General features: G+C 37.9%; 1 protein-coding gene across 9 annotated transcripts in view; it reads left to right on the top strand.

Moving 5' to 3' along the window:
• The window catches only part of CARMIL1 (capping protein regulator and myosin 1 linker 1), a 310,460-nt gene that overhangs the window by 212,757 nt on the left and 71,157 nt on the right, over positions 1-26,546 (top strand). For all 9 annotated transcript variants that reach the window (XR_006885324.1, XR_006885326.1, XR_006885325.1 and 6 more), the window contains 5 exons: positions 827-895; positions 3,667-3,760; positions 10,289-10,387; positions 18,720-18,848; positions 19,588-19,719. Coding sequence is in view for 6 of the 9 variants with exons in the window: in XM_046639893.1 (XP_046495849.1) it covers positions 827-895; positions 3,667-3,760; positions 10,289-10,387; positions 18,720-18,848; positions 19,588-19,719 (523 nt within the window). In the remaining 3 variants the exon portion in view is untranslated. The remainder of the gene's footprint in view (positions 1-826; positions 896-3,666; positions 3,761-10,288; positions 10,388-18,719; positions 18,849-19,587; positions 19,720-26,546) is intronic.

The following is a 26,546-nucleotide window of genomic DNA, read 5'->3' as shown; positions in this document are numbered from 1 at the left end:
GAGTCTGAACCTTTTGTCTAAAATGAAGCCAAAAGCCAAAAACTGCAGCAATTTCTTTGAAGGTCAGTGTGGCTGGGAAAAAGGTCATTGAGATGAGCAGGGGAAAGCAATTAGAGGTCGTAAGACCGGGATCATTCAGACAAATAAAAGCCATTTCAAGTGTCAGGCGATGTGACCAATCCTAAAATACCTCTGAAGTATTCACATTCTGAAGGTAAAATAATACTTTTCTTCCAAAATAGGTTTTGTGTTGAAAAAGTAAACAACTTCCTATCTTTGGTAATTGAGGTTTAGCCTGCAGAGTGAGCAAAGTTCCTGGGATTTTTGGTCACACTGTCTCAGGGCAATGATGAAAACCTAAGAAATTATGACAAGATTCCCTCTAGTTGTTTAGAATGGAAAAAGTCTCGGTGCCTGAAATTCTTTATGTTGGACATGGGGCTGTTGAGCATCTTTTGTAAGTAGCTTCAGCCTCAGACATGAATACTTAGAATACTATTGGGAGACTATCAGAGAAATCAGGTTTTAGAATTTTCTGGCTAGTGAAACATTAGGTAACTTAATGGTACATTAATGTGCTCGTTGTTGCTTTTAAGTATGGTTTTTTCATACCACTTAGCAGTAAATGTATTAAGAATGTAACATTGGGGGAAATGCTCATCCTTGCTTTGTTTGAAACAAAGATGAACATTATTCCTTGCTCACATAATGCCATTGTATGAAAATACCTAGACATTGTCACCTGTAAGAGATTTATCTTCAATGGGAGAATCGTTTCTTTCATTGCTAAGTGTCTGATCATTTCTATAATTTGGTTTTCAAACAGGACTGTAATATGGGACAAGAACAGCATTACTGCCCAAGGCTTTCAAGATATAGCCGTTGCTATGGAAAAGTAAGTTTTATTTAGGACTTCTTTATGGGAAAATAGAGAAGAACCAATGGTGTCTGTGTTATCAGTGGGGTAATAAAAGTAGCAATAGATTGAGAGTCAGAAGACCTGGGTCTGAGTTAGTCTACTGCTAACCAGCCACAGGACCTGGGAAGACATTTACTTTCTGCTGGCCTGAGTTCTTGATCTGTAAAATGAGGGCAGAAATGCTTGTTCTGCCAAAGACACTGCCTTGTTGTGAGGATTAAATGAGATCATGGGGAGGGACCACATGATGGTTGCCTTGCTTCCTTCTTCTTGCGGTTTCACAATCTCTTTCCACAGGATCTTGCTTTTTTGACCCTTACAACAACTTTGAATGCAGTGGTGAGAAGAAAGCTGAGGTCCAGAAAATAAAAATGAAATTGATGAATGGCAAGCCTAGGGCCAACTTGTCTCATTACTGTAAAGAGCTTTCTTTATTACCTTGCTAACCAAAGTCTGCAATTATTATTTATTGTTGAGTTGACTCTTGCAGTAAATTAAATGAGAAAATAATAATACAAACTTGGCTGAAAAAAATGCTAAAAATCTGGTTCTTTCTGAGCTTTTCAATCCTTATATTCTATTCCAAAGGCAGGAATGATCAAAGCAGATATATAGCATCAAAAATGAGACGTGACAAAATGTGGGTGTGAAATGGGCAAGAAGTGTATAAGTCAGTCCACTGGGGAAGGGGAGAGTGTGCTCATGATTTCGTGTTTTCCCAGATTTCTCGCCGTGCATGAGTCCTCCTAGGTGGAGCTCTCATGCCCAACACGGTGACATGAATAAGACCCTAGAGCTGGAATTAGGAGCCCTCCATTCAGGTCCCAGCTCTGTCACCAGCAAGTCTGTGATCTTCAGCAAAGCATCTCACCTTTCTGTTTAATTCTTTGTTTATAAAGTGAGAAAGTCAAGGAAATATCTCTGCCTTCCAATTCTAAATCCCAGGGTTCTGCTTTAGCTAGGAGGTCAAAGTTGCTGCCACCACAGGCCGTCACTAAATATGGATGGCGCCTCGCACCATCCAGTCACCACAGCCACCTGTCCCTGGAGCCTTTTGTGACTGCAGAACCACCTATAATTACTCCTCCTCACCACAAAACCTCCAAATGGGACCGTTTATTTACCAATAGCTGCATTTGGGTGCTAAGAGCACAGTTGCTACCATGATGATGTTGTAGACAGCCCAGACTGGTCTTTGTGAGAAGCCAGAAGCGTTCACACCAACATTTCCAGACTGATGGTGGGGCTCCCTGGATTACAGTCCGTTACATACGCTCTCCTCCCAGATGTCAATGGTTCAAAACCACATTTGTTTTAAATAAACGAGGCTGGTCTGTAGCATGATCAAAATTGGATGAGGGAAAGGAAAATCTTCAAGGCTGCAAAAAAGATGTACTGTCTCTTAGTTTCAGTTGGCTGGCTCCTCTTAAACCAAAAACAACAGTTTTGCTAAAGCAAAGCTAAGGTGAAAATTGAAGTTACAGAAATAACAGCCCTTTCTTTGCTGGTTATTTTACGTTAAGCCACCATATAAGTTGGTCTGGATGAAGAACAATTTTTCCATTAGATAATGCCCATCTAGATTAAAAAGATTACTGTTATGATTAAGATAATTGTTTGTTTTCTTTATTATTTTTTCATTATTTTCGCAATTAGTTGTTAATGTACTCTTCCAGTAGAAGTCATCTAAATATCCATGAGCATCACACTGTGAATGCTGCTTATCGTTAGAGACCTAAAGCAAGCCAGCTGTGATACCAGTGCACTGAGAGAATGCCCCAGTCGTTACCACAGGACCCAAAATGTCATTCCTCCTGAGCATCATGTTGTAGACATGACAGATGCGTTTTGGGGTGAGAGAGGGAGCTCCAGTGCTCGAGTTTGCAGTGGGGGAGCAGGTGTTCACGGCTGACCGGGCACCTGGCAGTTTGTAGCAGGGTCAGGAGCAAAGGCCGGCACACAGATGCGGAGTTCTGTGTGTTTTCCTCCCACAAAAGTGACTCATCCTTGCACTCTGCGTCTAATCAGCCAGTCAGCAGTGGTGAGGTAATATACAGAGGCAGTACTCCATAGCTGCTCCATTGGTGTTTAGAGCCTGGTGGACTTGGATTGGTCTTGACTGCAAACTGCAAGGACCTGCAGAGCTCAGGGTGTGGAGCTAGGCAGGAAGCTCGCTCCCAGCAGCCTTTCTAAAGACAGTCCCTGGTTTTGGACTTGTTTATTTAAGGGAGGCCAGAGCCTGAACAGACTGTTTCTGTGGATGCTCATGTCCTTGCCTTGCAAGCAAGTGTTTTGTTTTGATTTTTGATTTTTCCTTGAACAGTCTGGATCTGGCTATCACATGTAGTCGCTGTGGTGATTAGGTATGTTCAGATCTACTGGTGGTTCAAACCTAAATGGTCAATGCGGAACTTTTTTTCTAGCTTTTCTCTTGGTCTGTCTTTCCAGTCTCATTTTGAAAATTCTTGATATGATTCTTGATATGATTAAAAACTGAAAGCAAAACAGCAAAACCACGTTTCTTAAAGTTGTGTCACTTTTGTAAGACAGTAGCAGGTGGCCAGTGGTGCGGCACACACGGAAACAAAAGAAAGCTGATCTGCTACCTAGGGGCCTAAGATGGTCTAGTAGTTTAGAATTTCCTAAAATATTTGGCAACTATCTTTTTGGCTTTTAAAAAAGAGTGCTGTATTAAGGTAACAACAGGAAGTTATTTTTAAATAAACATTGTTTTCTCCTTTTTCTAGGAACTACACATTGAGATTTATGCCGATTCCTATGTATGATGCTTCTCAAGCCCTGAAAACAAACCCTGAAAAAACAGAAGAAGCTCTGCAGAAGGTATTGAGGAATCAATAGCCTAATTATAATAAATTCACATTTGAATTGAATTATGTTAATAATTCTGAACATATGAGCAGTACTTTGTTTTTTTCTAAAGCTTTTTTCGCATTGACTTTGTATTCTTATAACACGACTGGCATAATGCGTGACTGGAGGAGGAATAAAATAAGAAAGACTAAAACTTACCATGAAATTTAAGTGGAATAAAATAACATTCTTACAACATCATCATGTCGGAGCTTAAGCATGCATAGATAACTTCCTGTCTGTCCCTTGGAGAATGTGTGGAAGTGGATATCAGTTAGCATTACCTTCATCCTCTTCATTCTCAGTAGATAGAACCATCCCTCCGTTCCTGATCAAGAAATTGAGGGTATTATTGAGCTCTCTCTTCACCATCTCTGTCTGTCAATGTGTCTAAATCCACACTCATTTCCACCTTCTTTCTGGCAAACCCAGAGGATGATGGGTACCTTCCCCTTCGTAGTCCGTGGTGCTTTTGACCCCACCATCTCTGCCCTGTGCTGGAAACTTGCCCTGTGAGTCATCCCCTTGCTCTGCCATATCTTCATCCTTCTCTTTCTGGGATTATGGTTACTTTTCTCTCCATTTTTAGATGTGCTCAAATATTTGCCATCCGAAGAAGCGTACTCCGCCTTTACTATGGGCTTATTTAGGGAATCTTTGAAATTTTTCCTCTTTGTTCTCTCATCTGGTGATACTACTCTCCATCCAGTCTTGCAAGCTTGTCTTTCCTTTCGTATGTCTTCCTTAGCTAATCAGTCACCAAGTTGATTGATTCTATAGAAGAAATCTCTTCATTAGCTCTCCTCTGCTCTATTCCTGTTACAGATGTCTTGTTCAAGCCTCATTCTCTCTCACCAGGATTATTCTACTCTCTTGTTTGTTTTCCATGTTGCAGTCAAAAATAGCCATCTTATTTCAAGATAAATTTGAACAGACTAAAACCTTCAATCCATCCCTCTCTGCTAGCTGTAGAGATAAAGCCTGGTCTCCTTACCTTGGCATGAAATTCTGCTCAGGGTCTGCCTCCTATCCACCTCCAACTTCATCTCTTACCAACACTTACTTTTTGTTTTGCTCTAACTCAGCGAACTTGATAGAAATGCAAATTCTTGGGCCTTGGAAGCTCAGGTGGGACTCAAGAATCTTTACAAGCCCTCCTGGTGATTGTAAAGCTTGAGAATCCCTGCTCTAATCTAGATGATACTCATGCTTTCCCCACTACCATGCGTGTCTATTTAAATTGAAATCAAATGTCTGCTCAGACAGGAAGAGTCCTCAAAGCCCCTTGATTCCCCTAGGTAGGGGGTCTTCTCAGCATTGCCTGTGCTTCTCTCTGTCACTGGCTTTGTGACATTGTTTTAAGTTACCTGCCTCCATATTTTTTTCTCCCAGTGACTTGTGAGCTGCTTGAAGTCAAAGCCTGTGTATTTTTCATCTTTTTTATTCTCAGCAGCTAGCACAGTGCCTGGCGTGTGTGCTTGGATGCCCCTTAGACATTTGTTGAATAAAAGGGAGTAAGATTGGGGGCAGCGAGGAGGGAAAGCTGTGGTGTGGCAAAAGAGATCGTCTGAGATTTGGATTCAGAAGATCTGACTAAATCAAATTCTTTTCTGCTTTCTAACTTCAATAAGCTATTTAATTTTTCTGAACTTTAGTTTCTCCATCTATATAAAAAATAAAGCTATTCAATTACTATGTCTAGCTGACACTTAACATATAGTTCTTACTGGGTGCCTGACACTATTTTAAATGCTTTGCCTAAATTAACACCTGTAATCTTTAAAATAAACTCATAAGATAGGTTCTATTATATCCCCATTTTACAGATAAGAAAACTGAAGGACAGGGTGAGTAAGTAATTTGCCTAAGGTGACCATGAGGATCAAACGAGGTAGTATATGTGGAAAGCAGTTTGTCAACCATAAAGCAACATACAAATGTTAGATATCTTTATACTTCCCTAAAGGATATTAGTCATCTTATAACAAAAGATATATTCTAGAGAAACTGGGTTTCTGGTTTCAGATTTGACATGTGAAGAGTTTGGAAGTCATCATTCCTATCTTCACAACAAGAAAAAAAGCTGAACAAACAGCAACTCAGTGACTTTTCTTAGATCTGCCAGAGAATTGAGGTTACAAAGCAAACTGTCACCCTGGAAACTGGAGAGATGGGAATACAGAGAATCACAGTGAATCGAAAGTGAAATCAGCTCACCAGGAGCAGAAGTTACTGGAGCCAGTAACTCAGAAGAATGCTTGAACAAGAATTGATGAATTGCTGGAGGCCTAATGTGGACTACTTTAAGAGCTAAAACTCCTAGGGAGTCCCTAGTCTTAGGGAGGCCCTGGCTCTTTCATGGATTTTACCTCCGAGAGCCCCACCAAGTTATCCCAGTAAAGACTGGAGAAAAATCCCTTCCTGTTTCTGGCAGGGGGAAGGGGAAAAGTAACCATTTTGAAATACACTCATTGCATTCTGTTCTCCATAACAAAGGCTCAGCCTCAAGGGAAACTGGTCTGCCAGAGCCTTACGGAAGACAATTAGACAACTCCAGCCCCCTCTAGGCTTCCTGTTTCAAAGAAGGAAGGGAAAAAAAAGCCTCAAGAAACACTTCTTAAGGTCATAGCCCAGAAACTCAGGCCACCTAAAAAAAGAAACTCTAAATTTAATCATAAGATTATAGAAAGCTTCCCCTCTGTAACACTTTATTACCATATTAAGTATAATAACGGTGGATTACAACTGAGCAAGGCTGTAAGACACTGTTTAAGAAGGAGTTTCTAGGGAAACCCCAACACAACTGAGGAGACAAAAAGAAGGACACTAGAAGAAATTAAACACTCTGGCACATATAGCCATAGCAAACATTCAACGCAACCCAGCTTCTAGCCAGATTCACATGAAACCTCACCCTAAAAGCCTGATTCCCTTGGTTCCTATTGACAGATACATCATATCTGGCTTTCAGTGAAAAAATTACAGGGCATGGTAAAAGACAAGAAAAAACACAGTGTGAAGAGACAAAGCAAACATCAGGATCACACTCAGCTATGACACAGATTTTGGAGTTACCAGATGGGGAATTTAAAATCACTACGATTAATATATTTGGGGCTCTAATGGAAAAGGTAAAAAAAAAAAAATTCAAAAACAGGGAATGTAAGCAGAGAGGTAGAAACTCTAAGAAAAACTCAGAAAAAAATGCTGGAGATCCAAAACACTGTGACAGAAACAAACAGTGAGTTTTATCAGCTCATCAGGGGACTGGACACAGCTGAGGAGAGAATCATTGAGCTTGAAGATAGGTCAGTAGAAACTTCTCAAAGTAGAATGCAAAAACATTCCAAAAAAACAATGGGGAGGAAAAAAAACCCCAAACAGAATATCCCAGAACTGTGGGACAATTACAAAAGATTGAACATCCAATATGATGAGAATACCAGAAGGAGAAAGAGGAAGGAATGGAAGAAATACCTGAAGGAATAATGGCTGAGAATTTTCCAAAATTAATGACAGCCCTGCCAAACCACAGATCTGGGAATCTCAGAGAATACCAAGCAGGATAGATACCAAAAAAACTACACGTAGACATGTCATTCAAACTGCAGATAACCAAAGATAAGGAGAAAATCTGGAAAGAAGCCAGAATGAAAAAACACCTTACATCCTGAGAAATAAGGATTGGAATTACATCAGACTTTTGGTAAGAAATCATTGCAAGTAAGGACAGAGTGAAGGATTTAAAGTGTGGAAAGAAAAAACCAGCATCCTACAATTCTGTATCTAGTGAAATTTTCCTTCAGAAGAAAAAGAGAAATAAAGACTTTCTAAGACAGCAACATGACACAGGATGAAAGGGAGAAATTGGTAGTACTCTAAGGTACCTGTAATACTCATGAAATGGGATAGTTTCATTTGAAAGTGGATTTGCATTAGTTGTAAATGTGTACTGCACACACTAGGGCAACCACTAAAAAATTTTTAAAAGAATTATAGTTAATGTGCTAAGATAGAGAAAAATGCAATCATGTATGCTTAAAACTAGAGAAGGCAGAAAAAGAGAGGAAGATAAAAGAAGAAATGGAACAAATGCTGAGTATGCAAATGTGTTAATTATAAAATTTGTGGATTCTTTTTTTTTTTTGAGGGAGATTAGCCCTCAGCTAACATCTGCCGCCAATCCTTCTCTTTTTGCTGAGGAAGACTGGCCCTGATCTAACATTCATGCCCATCTTCCTCTACTTTATATGTGAGACGCCTGCCACAGCATGGCTTGCCAAGCTGTACCATGTCCGCACCAGGGATCCGAACCGGCAAACTCCGGGCCACCAAAGCAGAATGTGTGAACTTAACCGCTGTGCCACCGGGCCGGCCCCTAAAATTTGTGTTTTTTTTAAATGAAGAATTGATGACTTTACAGCTCATAGTGGTTTTTTCCTGTAATACTTACTATGCTCTTACATAGTCTAGTTTTCATTTTAACAGGACTTTATCCTCTGGAAGAAATATGTCTTTATAATTTTACTCTACTACAGGACAATATTGTGATTCTGAACTCAATCTTTATAATGTTTTTTTAATACAAGATTCTTTTATTAAAGTACAAGTTTTTTGCCTCTTGTGCTGCTGTTTTCAGCAGTGAGACTGAAGATGTCTAACTGGCTCTAGATTGTTTCCCGGGACGCTGCTGCCCAGGGGTACTGGCAGATGTGATAATGACACTTTTGGCCCTTCCCTTGCCATTTGATGTGAGTCAGGCCCTCCATCCTCAGCCCCTAGGAGATGGGTTCTCCGTCCTTGGCCTGGAATGGTGCATGGAAGGAAAGTTTACCATTTACTGCAAGATGTGAATACTTTCAGTTGTGATGTGTACATAACTCTTAAACATTATTATTCTTCCTTACCCTTGTCCTGGCTTTTAGAAATGAGCTTTGAATATTATTTTTTTTTCTAAATATTCCCTGCAGGCTTAGGTTGTGAAGTACTATTGGTGCACCCAGGGAAGGTCTGGAAACACGCGGGCCAGCATTGGGTGACCGCCTGTGTGTGAGCTGAGCCTCCCAAATAAACAGACTGCTCTTGGAACTGGCCCACAGCCAGGGCTTAACGAGGCCAAGTGTAAAACAAGTAACAAAACAAAAGCACCCAATGCTGGGTGGCAGCCTATGTCTGTCATATTTTAGGCAAGAATCTTTTTTTTAGCGAAAACACTTTACATTGATGCTAATGTCATCTTGGGAAGAGATGACTTCTTGGGGAGCAGCAAGAGAAAATTAATGTAATGTAATTTCGTGGAATTAATGTGTCACTTTAATGATGTTTCGTTTCAGGGACCTTTTCATTTTTATAATTTCTTCATTTATGTTTAGTAGAAAGGAACACTTTGTTCTGCTTTACGGTTTCCAGGGATGATAGTAATTATAGTCTATGTTTTAATTGTTCCTAATTAGTATTAAGTAGTAGTCATTTTAGCATATGGAAAATTAAAATGAAAATGTAATAATCGTGAGAGCCTCACAGTTATTAGAAGTTCTTAACCCGGGAACTGTAGTGGCAAATTAAAAGCCAAATGGTTAAGTGGTGTTATTAAAAACAAACAAAAACAACATTTGGAAAAAAAAATAGATGGCACAATTACCCATCTCAAATCATTTTTTCAAAAACATCTTCATAGGTATCCATCATTTCCAATAGTTAACCCTACATTTTTGTTCAATGTATATCTCTCGCATGTTGTTCTTCTTAAATACTTTATTTCAATCTCTTACCATTTGTACATTTGAATTTTTCATAGGAGATTCTCTGTATAAAAATACACATTGTCAACCAAGTTCAACATCTCTAATTTTCTGTGAAAGTCCGTTTTCTTATTTTCAGTAATTTTGCTAAAATCAGTTCTGTTTTTGAGAAAATACAGAAACCTGGTGGGATTAATGAAACTAGTATATGCCTTTGAGTTTAGCAGCCTGTATCCTTTAAATTTTGTACCTATTTTGTCTTTTTTCCCCCCTTAAAAATAAAGAATTTTCTAGATGCTGGTGGATTGTACCACTGGAATAAGGCTAAGAGGTTCAGTATGGATAGAGTACCATCCATACACCTGGGGGATATTTATTTAACTTCTGAACTGTTTAGTGGTTAAAAATTCACAAGAGAGAAAGATTGCAATTGTGTGCATGAAAGTGATGAAAAGTCACTAAATGGGGTTTCCTAACCCTGCAGGCGATTAGATAACTTGCTTATCTTTGTCAACTACCAAGTCACATAAAAATCACTCCTATTAACCTGCAAGTTAAATTTCTAACTGAGACCACCAAGAATGCCTCACGATGATAGCCACTTTCCTCATTTCCCAGGTTTGTGGGGTCAAGTTACTGGCAGGCTGTGTGAATTAGTGCTTTGGTTTTAGGTTCAGCAACTGGCTGTTTCACTTATAACTTTACTGTCTGCTGAGTCAAGATGTGTTCTTGAGAGATACATGTGCTTAATTTCCAGATAGAAAACTATCTGCTCCGGAATCATGAGACCAGAAAATACCTTCAGGAGCAGGCCTACCGCCTCCAGCAGGGCATTGTCACCAGCACCACCCAGCAGGTAAGAGGGCGCCCGTCTTCTCCACGTGTAGTTTCTCCTTCTGCTCAGGCTGGACTGACCCTTTTAAAAGCAAAGGGACAAAGGACTTATATTGTTTGAATCATTCTCATTGGGACAGTGAGAACTGGTTTCTGAGAATGACAACAAATTTAAGTAGAGTTTAGGGCAAGATATAGAGGGAGGAAAATGTAGGCTAATTCTCATGCTAAATGTGCACTTTTAATTGCTGATGATTTTGTGCCTTTTAATGTCGTCAGTAAAGTGTATTTTAAGTTTATATGCAAATGTTAGGAACACCTGATTACAGATGGTAAAATCTGAGGGTAGTCAAATTTGCTACTTTGGAGACGTTCTGCCCCTTTCTCTCTATTCCCTCGCACTTCTATGAGTAGGAAACAAATTCCCAGGTTCTTCTGAATAATTAAGAATTTGTTGAAAATTAACACTTAAGTGCTGAAGAGAAACTGAAGTGCTTTTCTCTTTTATTTTGTTCCTATTCTCTCTATCCAAGTTTAGAGAGGAAAAAACAGATTATAATAATAAAAAAGTGTGAAATGTTTACCTCCAAAAATATCAACCAAAACTAAGGATCATAAGATATTTGAGGAAAACCAGTAGCATGTAAAAGCAAGATAAACCAAAGAACCACGCTCAGATAACTCAGAGGACAGCAGAGGACTTAAAAAAAAAAAAAGGAATTAGTAAGTTCAGTGGGACTTGAGAGAATATTATGTCCATAAAATAGGAATAGGCTGCTATGAAAAGGGATAGTCAGAGAATAAGAAACAATGCTTAGCAACTGAAGATATGGTGACTGTAATACAGAATTAGATAAACTGATAGGGCACAAATTAAGCTGTTTCTCTGGAAGAAAAAGTAGAGGAAATCTTTAGAACATCAAGAGAAAAAGAGGAAAAATACGAGAGAAAAGTAAGTCAAAATGGTGAATAGATTCAAAATGACCAACAGCCTTCCAACAGGAACTTCAGAATTTAAGAAGAGACATAATAGAAAAATTTTAAAAGAGGGAAAATAGTAGAAAACCATTTCACATGGATCTTGGGGTTGATATGACCGCTAAAATTGATCCAAATAAATGGGCAGAAGCCCCACGCCTAGATGTATCCTGATCGGAACACCTAGAAGAAAGAAAAAAAAATCGTAGAGAGTTCCAGAGAGATTAAACATGCTCTGTTATAGGGGAACTAGAACCAGTTCTTAGCATCAGTCCAGTTACTAGAAGGAGATGAGGTAATGTCATCGAAGTTCAGAGGGGAATTGATTTCGAACCAAGAATTCTGTACCTAGCCATTGTATCAAACACATATAAGGACAGAATAAAAATACATTAAGATGTGGACTTAGATATTTTACCCCCAGTATTCCATATGAAAAAAGCTTTTGAGGAAATTCTCCAGCGTAACAAAGGAAAACAAGAAAATACACAATGTGAGGCATAAATAAGAAACTGTAGCGGAAATGAAATCATACAGATTATAAAAGCTGAAAGAAAGCTTTTAAAAGTTGCCACTTTGGGACAATCTGCTTTGAGCTGCAGGATTAAAAGACATAAGATTACATTTTTTTCTCAATGGATCTCATGATCATAATTCTGTAACTGCATTTTAGTGGATTTAAAATTTTAATGTCAACTTAGACAAGAAAGGAAAACTTAATTATTGTTAGATTAAAAAAGTGTTAATATTGGAAATCTTAATGTAAAAGTAATGAAACTAACTAAAATTAGGAGTTGAAGAGTGGTAGTATAATTATTCTAAATTTTTAGTTTTTGTTTCATGGAATCAACCTCTATTTTCTATAATTCATAAAGCAAAAACACAAATTTGGGTCTACTATTTAAATTTAAAATGGAAGCCACCGGAAGAATTAGAAAAGCAAGTTTTCAAAAGTGTTCATCTCAGAGATGAAGAACTGACTAGTAAGGGAAGCTTTGTCATTTGAGGTCATTTTCTATGGTTTGCACTGTTTTCTTACCTTCTACAGATGTCATTTTAGTTTTTTCTTGTTGCTTTCTCTTAAAACACAATGAAAGAAAAGTGTCTGTAATAAAAGCATAACGTATAATATTCCAAGTAAGTAAAACTATATGGACGACTGCATAGAGATTTGTGGAAAGGTGTTCACCAAAATGTTAATGATGGTTATCTCAGGTGGTGCGATTAAGTGAATTTTATTTTCTTATACTTCACAGTATTATTTGAATGCTTTACCGCAACCATGTGTTATTTATATAAGAAAAAGTAAAGCGATAGGTGTTGAATAAAAGAGCAATAATAATTAATGAATATTGGTGAAGTAACAGGGAGTTTTGAGAAAGAAAACATTATTTTGACCTTACTAATGCCTTAAAAATCTAATTTTTTTCCTGCAAGGGACTGATATCGGCTTAGTACTTTATGGTTTACAGTTGTTTCCTGGTTTTAGTGTTTAACATTAAAAGCAATGAGAGTGCTAAAATCGTCCATTGAACCTTTGCCTTCGGCTCCTTTATGAGCTGCCCTAATGCAGGCTTTTCTTAATACAATATCCCTCCAGCTCTTTTGCTCACTCACAGGGAATTTTGCCCATCCAAAAAAATTACTGCAGCAACCTTTACCGCCAATTCTTAAAAGTAAGTTTCATCTTCTCAATCGAGAGGAAATTGTACACAGGAGGCATAATGCGGGTGTTTAATTCTGCGGGGATGGCATCGTTCTGAATTATTTGAGTCGTTATGTAGTAGGTATATTGCCACCTTTTCACTTTGGGGATTTCCGAGGACATCATGATTAGCAATGTTCAGACTTTAATTGTTTTAGTCACTTAGGAGAGATTTATCTCCTTCTTATTGAAACTTCTTGTTGAAGTTTCCAGACAGCTGAATACAGAAAGAATAGACCCTCTGTGACTGATGCCCTGCCAGCTGCAGAGCCAGTCATCATTCTCAGGTGACCCTGAAGGAAGGAAAATGTTTTAATGAAACGCTGAAGCCTCGTAACTGTTCATGTATTTGTTTTTGTCTCGTCTGTCTTTGTTTAGGAAAGACCTTTATAAGCCTCAACTCTCCACCTCTGCTTTTGATCTCTTCTTTTCCATCTCATAAACTCTCTTAATCAAGAGTCAGCAAACTTTTCCTGTCAAAAACCAATAGTAAATATTTTAGGCTTTGCAGCCTGGATGGTCTCCATTGCAGCTTCTCCACTCTGCTGTTGTAAAGCAAAAGCGGCCTTAGACAATATGTAAGGAATGAACGTGGCGCTTCCAATAAAACTTTGTAAAACCAGGTCCAGAATCACCTGTAATTTGCCAACCTCTGCTCTTAAGTTTTCTTACCCTGAAAAAAAGAATAAAAGGGGCAGTTTTATTGTCTAGAGCTATTTACTCTGCTTATTCTCTTTCCTTCCTTTCATGTGCAGATTTTTATACTTTTATGACTTCTTGGTTACCCATTCACCTTGTAACCTTTTGAAATGTGCCCTCTGTTCCTGTCTGTCTACCAAAATGGCTCTCTCAATGTCTCCTGGTCACCAAGTCCAGGGGTCTTTTCTCCTTCTTCATCTTTTATTTTTTCCCTGCTTTTTCTCCTCAAATCCCTCCAGTGCATAGTTGTATGTTTTAGTTGTGGATCCTTCTAGTTGCGGCACGTGGGACGCCACCTCAGCGTGGCCTGACAAGCAATGCCATGTCTGCATCCGGAATCCGAACCAGTGAAACCCTGGGCCGCTGAAGCGAAGTGCGTGAACTTAACCACTCGGCCACTGGGCCATCCCCTCCTTCTTCATCTTTTGATGAAAGAAGGCAATACGTGTAGTGCTTAGGAACTTGGGTTCTCAAGTCAGATGACCCAGGTTTAAGTATAGGCTCTGCTATTCCCTGCTGGTGTGCAGTGGTGTTAGTCACTTATTAATTCTTTAAGCCTTGATTTCTTCATCTGTAAAACAGGGAAGATGACTCCGAAGGTGCTGTGAGGATGAAATGAGATAATGCATGTGAAGTACTTGGCTCCTCACTAGTAAACATTGTATTGCTGCTATTATTTTTATTATCACAATCATCAACATTATTACCGACCACCTCATCTTTCTTGAGACTCACTTCCTGGTTCATTTGACGGGATGCCATTCTGAATATCTTTCCACTGCTCTTGTGTCTTACCTGCATGACTCTTTGTCCTTTCATCTTCCAAATGCAGCCATTTTCCCAAATTTTGTACTTAGTATTCTTTCCCTTTGGCTATCTCTTCTACTTCTACCATTTTAACTCTCTCATCTGTGGATGACTCTTGAATCTATCCCTTAAGTTCTTGTTTCTTTCCAGAAAGTCCTATTTTTTCAACTACTTGTTCAGCATCTTCATCCAGGTGGCCCTCTGAGAATCAGGGTCACTAAAACCAAACATCCCTTGGAACTCCTGATCTTACCATTTCTCTCAGTGACATTGTCACTCACTGAGGGTGGAGCCCCAGGAGTCATCTTGAATGCCTCATTTGCTTTCCTCATCTGGTGGTCACTATGCCCTGCCCACTTACCTTTGAAGTCTCTTTTGCCATTGTTATTTTCTTTCCATTTCTACTGCCAACCCTCTTGCTCAGTATTTTTTTAGTAACTCCATCCTACCTCTTCTTTTACAAGTACTACAGGAACTAGTTTATTCATCTTCCATGTCTTCTTCTGCTTTCTACAGCCCATATCCTTTCTATAAGTCAGGGAAACCAAGTCACTATGAGTGTTGAGTGTCATGGGACTTTTCAACCCTCACTGTTGTGGGAGGAGCTGGAGAATAGATGCTCTGGGGCTTGCACACTGTGTTCAAACTCTAAGCCTGTGCCTGAGTCTTCCATTATCTTGCCTTAACCTAACATTCCTCTCTGATCTCCCACAATAAAGTGCCTCTGTTCCTAATCAGGAAATAGGAATCACAAGTGTCTGGATGTGCACTGCCTCTATTCATTCTTTTGCTTAAAATTCCCTTCTCTTTTCTCAATCTGTAGAAATCTTTCAGGACTCAGTTAAAAAGCTGTCATCAATCTCAACTGGATGTGGTCCCTTGGCTGAAATCTTTTAGAACTTTCTATCATTCATTTCTTCATTGAATAAACATGTATAAGGGTCTATCATATGGCAGGCACTCTTGTAGGAAATGGAGCTTTGACAGTGAACAAAATGTGTATGTCCTTGTGGATATTATGTGTCACTTTATATCTTGTATTACTGTTGATTATGAGTATTTATTTCCACTTCTAGGTTTTTAAGTTGCTTGGTGGCAAAGGGTGTATCTTATTCAGGGCTATATCTCATTGAATGATAGCTGTTAAGTATATTTCTCTTGAATTGAAAAAAGAAATAGACACGAGGAGGAAGGAAGATAAAATTTTCTGTCAATAAGCTATTTGCTGGAACTGAGAACAGTTGTAACAATTTGCAAGCAACCCAAGATGGCATTTACTGCTAATAGTTCTAGGTCCTGCACTTGGGTTCTACATCCCTGTATATTTGAAAAAGCCTAAGTAGTCACCAGCAAGTGTGATATGACTTAGTGATGTGATTTAGTTGCCAAAGAAGCCATTTTGACTTGTACCACATGAATGGAAGTATACTTTCTACAGTTAGAAAGGTGATAGCCCTGTTCAGCTTACCATACACGCCTCCTGTGTTCCAATCCTTTTTATTGAGGCGGGTATATTTCATGAGTGTCCTAGATGGAAGAGAGAATTCAGAGAAGTGACCTGGGGCAGGGGGAGGGTCAGGGACTGCCAAACAGTGTCACTGTAGAATGGTAAAAGGAACTGGGAATGTTAAGCCTGAGGAAAAGTAGATTAGATTAGATTAGGAAAGAATGTTTAAGCATGTGTGAGACTGTCACCCGGAAGAGAGCTTGTGATTGTTCAGAGTGTCCTCAAGGGGAAGACATGGGACCTGTAGGAAGGACATGTGAAGACAGATTAGGACTCAGAATAAAGAAGACCATGTCTGAGAATGAGAGAGTACATTTCCTTGGAGGGAAGTGAGCTGCTCAAACTATGGCGACCAACATCTTTTCTGGGTTGCTTTGGAAAAATGGAACATTAAAGAGGAGAGGGTGAAGTCGGAAGGTTAAATTAAAGAGCCGAGGTGCAGTGATCTATGGTGAGACCTTTGATGGGGCTACCCAAGAGATGACAGTCTTTCACATTGCAGTCTCCTTTATTTTTCACATTGGTGTCCTTAGAGACTTGAATATGAACTGACGGTCAAAATCCTTGATTTCTTTTTTCAGAATTTTCCATTTGCATTTTGTGTAATCATTCTGTCATCTTAAGTGGTTTAACTTTTCTGGACCTTGAGTTCTATATGTGTTTGTAAAGCGTCTGTAATCTACTGGACTGTGCTAAACCTTAGCAAGTGCACATTCCGGAGAATCTTTGGGACTTGTGAGATTTGATGTCTTCTTTGAAGAACCAAATTTTTATGTTTCTTTTGGATGTGATTAAAAAAGTCCCACTCGAAGACTATTTTGTTGAGTTCCTTTAAACCCGCTCTCCTTGGTGGATGCTTAATGGCTCACATTTCAGGAGTCTCTTTGGTCTCTCATGATTATTAAAGATGATCAACTTTATACGGCCGCATCTACATGCCTCTCAGATTAGCCTTTTGTGGCCTCAGATGTATAACAGTTCTTCACTTAGTACGTGGTTTATTTTGTCTCTTGAAATTAGGTATTCATTCTTAGTAAGATATGAATTATTGATGGCCATTTTTTCCTTCAGGAAGCACATTGATACAATAGTTAGGAGAGTTAGAATTTCTATCAATTAAGATGATTTTTAAAAATATCTAGTTCATTCTCTGCAGGGCATTGTGTGAATGCACAAAGTTAAGACATGATCCCTGCCTAGAAGGTTAGATTTTAGTCAAAGAGAGAATATGGTATGAGAAGCATTATTCATATATTTTCATATATTCGTATTCTTTTTCCTGTGGGGAACTCCAGGTAGTTCACTAATGTGGCCTTGATACATTTTATAGTTACAGGAGCTGTTCTTAGTATACATCGTTAGCATTACTGACCCTTCATCAACAGGTGCTTTGAGTAGTGGTATTTTACTGGATTGTCTTCATAATACACTAGAAAAACGGATGGGGTAGATGTTATAAACCTGACTTTATAAAAGAGAAAGATGAGAGAGATGCAGATGCTACAGCAAATAGACCGAGGCCCTGCTTAGCCCTTAGGTCTTCTGAGCACTGTAGGAAAGTTTCTGTTGTCGTGGAATTTATGGGGGAAGGAGGGCTGACTTTAGTTTCCTATAGTTGTTATGTCAAATAATTTAAATTCTCATTTATCTATTTATTTTGAATTAAAAAAGAATATTGCTAGATTGTTACCTCACCTCTGCCAAATGAATTATCAGATGGGTTGGGACTCCTGATATGTAAGGTCTCTGGAGAGTTAATTTTTTAGGAACATGAAATAGATAACCTGCACTTCTGATCAGAACATTGGAGAAACTTTTTAAACCATACTCTTGTAATCTTTTTCTTCAGATTTCCTTTCTTTCTTCATGCTTCTCTCTATAAATACAAATGTAAATGGATATAATCGTATCCTTCTGTAATATTTTTTGTCTGCAATAGTGATCTACTGCTTGCCCTTTGGTTTTGTGTTTAAATTCATGGAACAATTGGAAAATGATTCAGACGTAATTAACTTGAGAGATAGACCTTAATGGAACAGAAACTAGATGTTATTAACTTTATTATTACCCATCTTAATATAATAAAACCTCAACTTGCTTTTTTTTTTTTTCTTCCTTTTTTTGGTAACTCTTAATTTGTATAGAAAACTACATGATATAATTGAATTAATCAAAAAAAGAAAAAACTTCCAGAGTGTTCTGGCTTCAATAATATTGAGAGCAACTGGCTGTGGTCATCATTTTATAGTCATCTCAACAGTCTCAGAGTTATGCATTTCATTTCTCTGTTTCCTCAGTACCCAGCGCTATGTCTGATGCACAGAGGATACTCAATAAAAATTAATGAAGGAGAGTTACTATTTAGCAAAGTGTTACTGAGTAGCTATGAGATTCTGCATCATTAAGAAGTATTCAGTTTTGTTCTACATGCTGCATTTCCTAAGGCAGGAAAGGTGACCGGAGTGCCTTAAATATTTTTCTGGAGTTAATGTTGCCAAAAGTTTCTTATATGAATAGACAAATTAATAATCGGCTATAAGCTGCCTTCTCCAAGATTCCAGTTAGAAGATTTCATCTCATTCCTTCTGTGTTTCCTTCTATCTGAATATTGGCTCTGCTGACTTGGATGCTTCCTGGCATTTTTATGGTGTGGAGCAGATGATTGACAGAATATGTGTGAAAGTACAAGATCATCTCAACTCTTTACGAAACTGTGGAGGAGATGCTGTCCAGGAAGATTTAAAATCAGCAGAAAGGCTTATGCGTGATGCCAAGAACTCTAAAACGGTGAGTTTCACTTCAGGCTACATTGAGTGTCTTATGTAATAAAAAGATTTTTTAGAATTCAATTTTAGAAACCAGTTCCAACTTTCTCTACCTTCACCCCCAATTCCAAGGTTATGAACAAGTGGCAAAGTGAACTGAATTCATCTTTGCTTCCTTCTTGTTCCTGTGCTAATGACCAATAATCAAAATATAGAATAAAAAGCAGAGGGCCAATGTGATTTGCAAAGGATGTAATCAGGTCCTGAATAACTGAGAGGTAGTTGTAGTTTAAATGAGTAACAACTCATTTAAAATTATTCTGCTTCCAAGCTGATAGGATGAAACTCCCCAGTCACCTCTAAAAGGAAGCTTCTCTCTAATTAGAATTTGATCCCCAATGTATGACTTAGTAGAGAAGGAATTAGCTGGGAGTCAGAAAGCCTGGGATATTTGGTCCTGGCTCTGCTGTAAGAATCACACAATCATTAAATGTTGTGAGTGGGAGGAACCTGATGGGTTAGTCAAATACTCTCATTCCGCAGTTGAGGACATGAAGGCGCAAAGGGGTAATGTACTGTTCCTATGGCTTCAAAGCTGAACCTCAGTTTATTAATCTGTATAAAGGGCCTTTGTTAGAGAATAGATTATCCCTAATAATATTTCTCCACCCTTTTCACTAACTCTGTAATGACTTTTGGTACTTATTTGAATGTTTATTTGTTTAATTAATTATGGAGAGGTCACTGATTTTTTCTTACAGTTGTTACCAAATTTGTACCATGTTGGTGGTGCGTCTTGGGCAGGAGCCAGTGGCTTGTTATCCAGTCCAATTCAGGAGACCCTGGAATCAATGGCTGGAGAAGTTACAAGAGTTGTAGATGAACAGCTAAAGGTCTGTGGTTTCTGTTCTTTTGGAAAATGAAATTGTTATGATTTAACTGTGTGTGATAGCATTTCATACCATAGCTACCTATATTTTATGGATGTTTGTATATGTGTATGTGTGCACACCTACGCACAAGCACTGTAGTAAAAATTGAATACTGTGTCTTTTCTGACTTCATTTATAAGTTTTGGAATAACTTCTTACCTAATGAAATCAAGTAAAACCTATCAAATGCAATTTCATTTTTGACGGTAAATCTCTGAATGTACTGAACATATGGTAGGTTGCCACTGATAAGGGAATGATTGATTTCTACTTAAGGAAAAAGTATCTTCTCTTATTACATTTGATTTAGAGCCTGGGAAGCATGACAGGAGCTATGCTTAAAGTGCCTAGATGCTCCTTATGTAGAGAGTCTGCCACTGGGTAAAGAGATCACAGTCCTTGTAAGCACTTGGTTGAAAGACTAGGAAAGGGACTTAGGAGGAAGTTACAAGGCACCCAAAGCAGCAGAGACTTGTCTCTAGGCAAAGTGGCTAAAAAAAATCTCTGAAATTTAAGGGAGTATAATAACCCAAGACCAGCCTTTTCTTAAGGTAACTTCAAAAAACAGCTACACCAGACAAATTGCAGAGAGTGTTCATCATTTTCAATCTGCCTCTTCAAGGATGCCTTTAAAAACCTTATCTAAATCTCTGTAATTATTTGGTCTGTTTTCTTCTGAGAACGCAATTGCTGCAGCTCATAGGGAGTTGATATGCACCTCAGTAATAACTTTGCAACATGCTAATTACTTTGTTTGGAAATTAAATTAATGAAGGAGAAAATGTTGTGGATTATTTAGGTGTGTAAGTCCCTGTCTTCCTTTGCATATAATATAGAGAGACTCTTGTGTGTCATTTTTATTTTTTTTAACCATGGCATTTTGAATCCATTCTGAGAGGTCCACAAAGGGGTAGAAAATAGACTGGTTGGTTCTTACAGAGTTCTGTCAGATCGTTTGTTACCTAATAGCACTTGTGTTATCCTCTATGAAGGATAAAATATATAAAAAGGATACTTTCTTACATGTTTAAAACAAAGTCATCCTCGTTGCTTATTTATTTCTGACTGTAAAAAATGAAACTTAGTCTTTGTGAAACATTTAAACAATGCTAACAAGTATAGCAAAATGAAAGTAGAAGTCACGTGAAATCTCAGAGATGATGTCATTCTTAATTAATATTTTAGTGAATTTCCAAACAATCTGTGTCTAAACACACAGTTTTGCATATATGTGATCATACTATACATCCTGATTAGTAACCTTTTTATGTTTGGTAAAGTATCATGAATACAATTCTAGATCAGTGAACATTCACCATCATTTTTAATGCTATGTAGTATTTCAGTGTATAGATATTCCAGTGTATTGGGAAACCTCAGTCCTCCTATGTGTCTCTCCTTTACTTTCATACAGAACACTTCACTTCTGACACTTCTGGTTACCAGATGTGTAGGGGTCCCCTCCCTCCCGCTTCCGCAAGCAATTCTCTGTGACACTAGCTGGGTGTACTACAATTTAACTCAATCCTGGCACTATTTACCTGGAGATAGTGTCAGATCCCACAGGTTAAGGGCTCAGTCCTGCAAGGCTGCCCCCACCCCTCTTCAGATGCCAATTGCAAGTCCAGGTTTTCACCTGTGCTTTTAACCAATTGGCTATAAATCTGAGGTTCCCATGACCCCCTCCTCGGGTTCTATTAATTTGCTAGAGCAACTCACAGAACTCAGGGAAACACTTATGTTGACCAGTTTATTAAAGGATATGTTAAAGGATACAGATGAAGAAATACATAGGGCAGGGTATGTGGGAAGGGGCTCAGAGCTTCTATGCACTCTCTGGGCACACCAATCCCCCAGCACTTCCAAGTGTTCACCAACCCGGAAGCTCTCTGAACCCTGTACATTTGGGATTTTTATGGAGTCTGCATCCTGAAGGTGTGATCCATCACTAAGTCTGTTTTCAGCTCTTCTCCCTTCTCAAGAGAATGAGGGGCAGGGCTGAAAATTCCAAGCTTCTAATCATGGCTTGGTCTGTCCAGTGACCAGCCCTCATTCTGTAGCCATCCAAGAGCCCACCCAAAGTCGCTTCATTATAACAAAACCCACTCCTATCACCCAGGAAATTACAGGGATTCCAGGAGCCCTGTGTCAGGAACTAGGGTCAAAGACCAAATATTAGAACAAGAGATGCTCATAGTGCTCTTGTCACTTAGGAATTTACAAAGGTTTCAGGAGCTCTGTGCAAGGAACCAGGAGCAGAGACCAATATATATATTTTCTATTATCTCACAGCAAGCATAATTTATTTTCCAATTAATTCTGTTAGAGTGAATAATTGACCCTTTTCTAGGTCAAATATTACATACATTTTATATTTTCATATTGTATTCACAAACTGCTCTCCAGTAGTATAAGGGATTGCTCATTTTGCCTCATCCTCATGAATACTAAATACATCAACCTTTTAATATTTGCCAGTGTGATGGGTTACCAGAAAATCTCATTGTGTCTTTTGGATTTCTTTAGTAACCAGTAATACATCAAATAATGTTATTATCCATTTGTATTTCTTCTTTTGTAAATTACATTTTTGGTCTCTATTGCCTAATTCTTTTCTTGAAAATATCTGTAAGAACTCCTTACATACTAAGAATTGGCTGGCATTTAAATCAGCATGAAACATTGCAACAGAAGCTTCTCTGTCAAACAGCCTCCTGCTGTCACTTCTTTTAACTGGTCTAAATCACAAGTTATCCTTGGTACCTTTGGTGGCCATTTCCTTCTCAGTGCATCAGAGGGTTGGAATTGGCTCTTGTTAGTTATTCTTGGGAGGGAGAAGAAGGCAAAGGTCCAAAGTAAAAGGCATTTGAATTTTTAAAAGCCTGAAATAATATAAATATATTTAGGACCAAAAATATTTTTCTGTAAATAGACATTCCCCACATTTTTTTGATGCTGACCTTTCTGATCCCTTGTCAATGTCATCAGTGTTCTCCATTCATCACAGCTTCCTTATTTGTAAGTGTCACAACATGCTTTTCCCTCATTCTTACAATCTCTGAGGTCCCAGGCTCCCAAATGGCCTGTTTTTTCTGTTCCCCACTTGCTTGTTTTTGGTACTCTCACTCCTTCTGAGTTTCAGGTTTCATTTCCTTTAGGGACATCTGCCATGAATCGTAGCAAATCATCCATCACAACTTCTTAGTTAAATGTTACTTATTAATTTCCTTTTAACTGGGTACACATTTAGCTTTTGATATTTTCAATAGACTGTAACAGTTTACTTTCTTTCTATTTCCTTCCAGTTTACCGGACAAGTGGACATCATTTTACTATTTAAAAAAATATTCTCCATTTGTCTATTTGTATAGCCTTCCAATGTCTTGATTTTTCTTAAAATTATGTAAGAAAAATGTATTTTTACTACAATGAATATTCAGTTGGTTAATTATTAAGCTATTGTTCTCCTCATTTGTTTCACTACTAGTATCAAATTTTCCCTGTTAAAAAGAGTCCTTCTCTGTTTCCCAAATTCTCTGAAATTAGCATGTTCTACTAGCAAAAGCTGAAGTGAATAAATTATTTTGTAAAAATAAATTTTTATTATTGTGAATGAAAAGATATGGTACTAACAGGCCTGGATTTGTGTCCTGGGTTGGCTACTAGTTAACTGTTTGCTGTAAGCAAGTCACCTAACTTTTCAGGACTGTGCAAGATTGTCTCGGTCTCAAGTTAATCAGGGGGATCCCTTCCGGCCTTAATATTCAGCCATCCTGCATCATGGTCAGTGTTAGATATTTTGAATATTAGATGAGAATAAGTTCAAATAGCTCTTTGAGTCATCTTTCAAAAATATTATTTCAGTAAAGCAAAAAAGTGGCCAGATGAGCAAGCCTTCTTGGCAAACTTCCTGGAGGAAAAGAAAACAGTAAGTTTAGATACCTTCTTTGAAAACAGGTGATATTTTCTCTGGACTGACTTGTTTTAAGTATTTTAAAATGACAACTCTCCTCCTGTTTTCCCTTTTCTGATCCTAACATTTATTCTTAGAGTAATAGTCGATGAATAAGTGAGATTTGAATGTTTTAACATAAGGAAACATTCATTTTTCCCTTCTGGACTTAAGTTTTAGAGTGCTTGTTTTGGCCTTGGAAATGTTGATTTCACTCAGGGCTTAAACTATGAAACACTTCACCAGTAAATTTCAGATTTACTTAGGAAATGAGACCTGAGGGGTGTAGGTGGCCTTGTGGCAAGATTAACTCAGTTTGACTAGAAGAGTTCCTGGGTTTTCTTATTTTCTTACACTTTATATTGTCCAAAGCAAAAGAAAGATTGATTTCAGAGCACTTTAGTGTGAAAGTTGTATTTGCTTGTAACGAATTACAGCAGGTCATTGGCTCACTGCAAAAATATGTGAGTGTAGCTGCCATGTTAAGGATATTAATCCAATTTATTTTACAAATATTATAAAGTTTTCTAAGTATCATTAGTTATTTTTACAGTTAAGAAACATAGACCCTCATAACTATCATTGGGGAGATACATGCAAAATGAAATCTGATAATCACATTTCAAGTACAGGGCCTGCTCGATTCAAGTTGTCTGAAGTAGTATAGCATAGACTTACAAAAAGGAGAATATGGAAGGGAAGGGAAGAAACCTGGATAGAGTGAGAAAGTTTAACATAAGCCAAGTTTAGACTTCCAGAAGGAAAGAAAAGAGAGAATAGGAAAAGGCAACAGTTGAAGAAATGGTGGCTGAGAATTTCCAGGATTGATGCAAGACCAGAATCTTCTGATTCAGGAAGTGCAGCAAAACTCAGGCAGGATAGATAAAAGCAAATCCATGTCTAGACTCATCATAGTGAAAAATAAAGAACACAGAAGACAAAGACAAGATCTTAAAAGGAGTCAGAGGGAGGAAAAAAAGCCATACTACTTTAAAAAGACCAATATTAAGATTCACTTAATATTAAGCAGCTCATGTCTCAACAGATAGTGGAAGCTAAAAGACAATGAAATAATATCTTTACACTTTCAAGAGGACATTACAATATAAACCAAGAATTAGATACCCAATAAACCTAATTTTTAAGAATTTGGAAAAAATGAAAACATTTTCATCGAAACAAAAACTGAGATAGTTTACTGTCATCAGACTACACTAAATAAACATCTAATGGATATACTTTGGGACAAAGGAAAAATTATCAAAGGAAGAGTATCTAAGCTGTGAGGTAGAATAATGAGCAGGGAAAATGCCAAATGTAGGTAAAGAGAGACATTGACTATATAAAACAACAACAATAATGCCTAATTTGTGCTATAAAATTAAAAATAAATAAAAGTAAATACTAGAAGTGAGCATTTAAGTCAGTAAGAAATGAGTAAAAGCCAGTCTAAGGTCCTAGTTTTATTCTGGAAAAGATTTAAGAGATCAGCATTAAACCTGCATTGTCCAGTATGTTATCCATTAGCCACATGTGGTAATTTAAACTTGAATTCATTAAAATTGAATTTAAAATTCAGTTTCTCAGTTGCATTATAGCTAGATTTGAAGTGCTCAGTAGCCACATGTGGCTAGTGGCTCCTTTATTGGACAGCACTGATAGTTCATCATCTCAGAAAGTTCTATTGGACAGTGCTGCTTTAGATAGGAAGTAAAGTATGCATGTTAAAATGTCTACAGTAACCACCAAAACAGGCATTAAACCACGGGTTGTATTGCATACCTACAGGGGCATTAGGAAGTGTTTGGCATTATTTTGGGTTATCCTAGCAGCTGGTATGGGCAGGTAGCAAGGATCCTAAACATCCTGCAATACAAAGTTCAGTTCCACAGCAGAAGGAACGTTGCCACCCTAAATCTAGTTATGCAATAAAAACGGCATCATGGGAGATAAAACAGCACATTGAATGGTCCGATTTGCCAGAAGTACATAATTTCAAGTGTGTGTACATCTAATCATGTGGCTTCATATGTATAAGAATAAGCGGACAAAATTACAAAGAGAAATTGACAAATTCACCATTATGGTAGAGGTCTTTTTAAATGACTGCCGGTAATTGATTGATCAAGTAAATTTAAAAGGTAATGATAAAGAATATTTGAGGGGCCAGACCTGTGGCCAAGTGATTAAGTTTGCACGCTCCACTTCAGTGGCCTAGGGTTTCGCTGGTTTGGATCCTGGGCACAGATCTAGCATCGCTCATTAAGCCATGCTGAGGTGGCATCCCACTTAGCAGAGCCAGAAGAACCTACAACTAGAATATACAACTATGTACTGGGGGGCTTTGGAGAGAAGAAGGAAAAAAAGAATATTTGAACAACAGAATTCTCAATTCTGATCTAGTGGACCTATAGCATCAGTGCACAACAATAGGAGAATATCAGTTCTTTTCAGGGATACGTGGAATATTTACAAAAAATGCCCATGAAGTCATAAAGAACATCTGAACAATTTTCAAAGGCCATATTCTCTGGCCCCATTTCAAAAAAATTAGAAAGTTAATAACAAAAGAAAACTTAAAAAGATTCCATGTTTATAAATTTAAAAATTACTTCTAACTCAAGGGTCAAAGGCAGGACATAATTTAAATAAGAGGATATTTAGAATTAAACAATAATGTAAATCATAATATCAGAACCTGTGAGATGCAGCTAAACTAGTGTTTAGAGTGAAATACGTGGTCCTAAATGCTAATATTGAAAGTGAGGAAAGGCCGAAAACTAATGAGTGAAAGCATATGATAATTTAAAAACTTAGGAGGGCAGGGTCTTGATGC

Source organism: Equus quagga, chromosome 15 (genome assembly GCF_021613505.1).
Source record: "Equus quagga isolate Etosha38 chromosome 15, UCLA_HA_Equagga_1.0, whole genome shotgun sequence".
NCBI classification, from domain to species: domain Eukaryota; kingdom Metazoa; phylum Chordata; class Mammalia; order Perissodactyla; family Equidae; genus Equus; species Equus quagga.
This window is presented reverse-complemented; position numbering and strand designations above follow the sequence as displayed.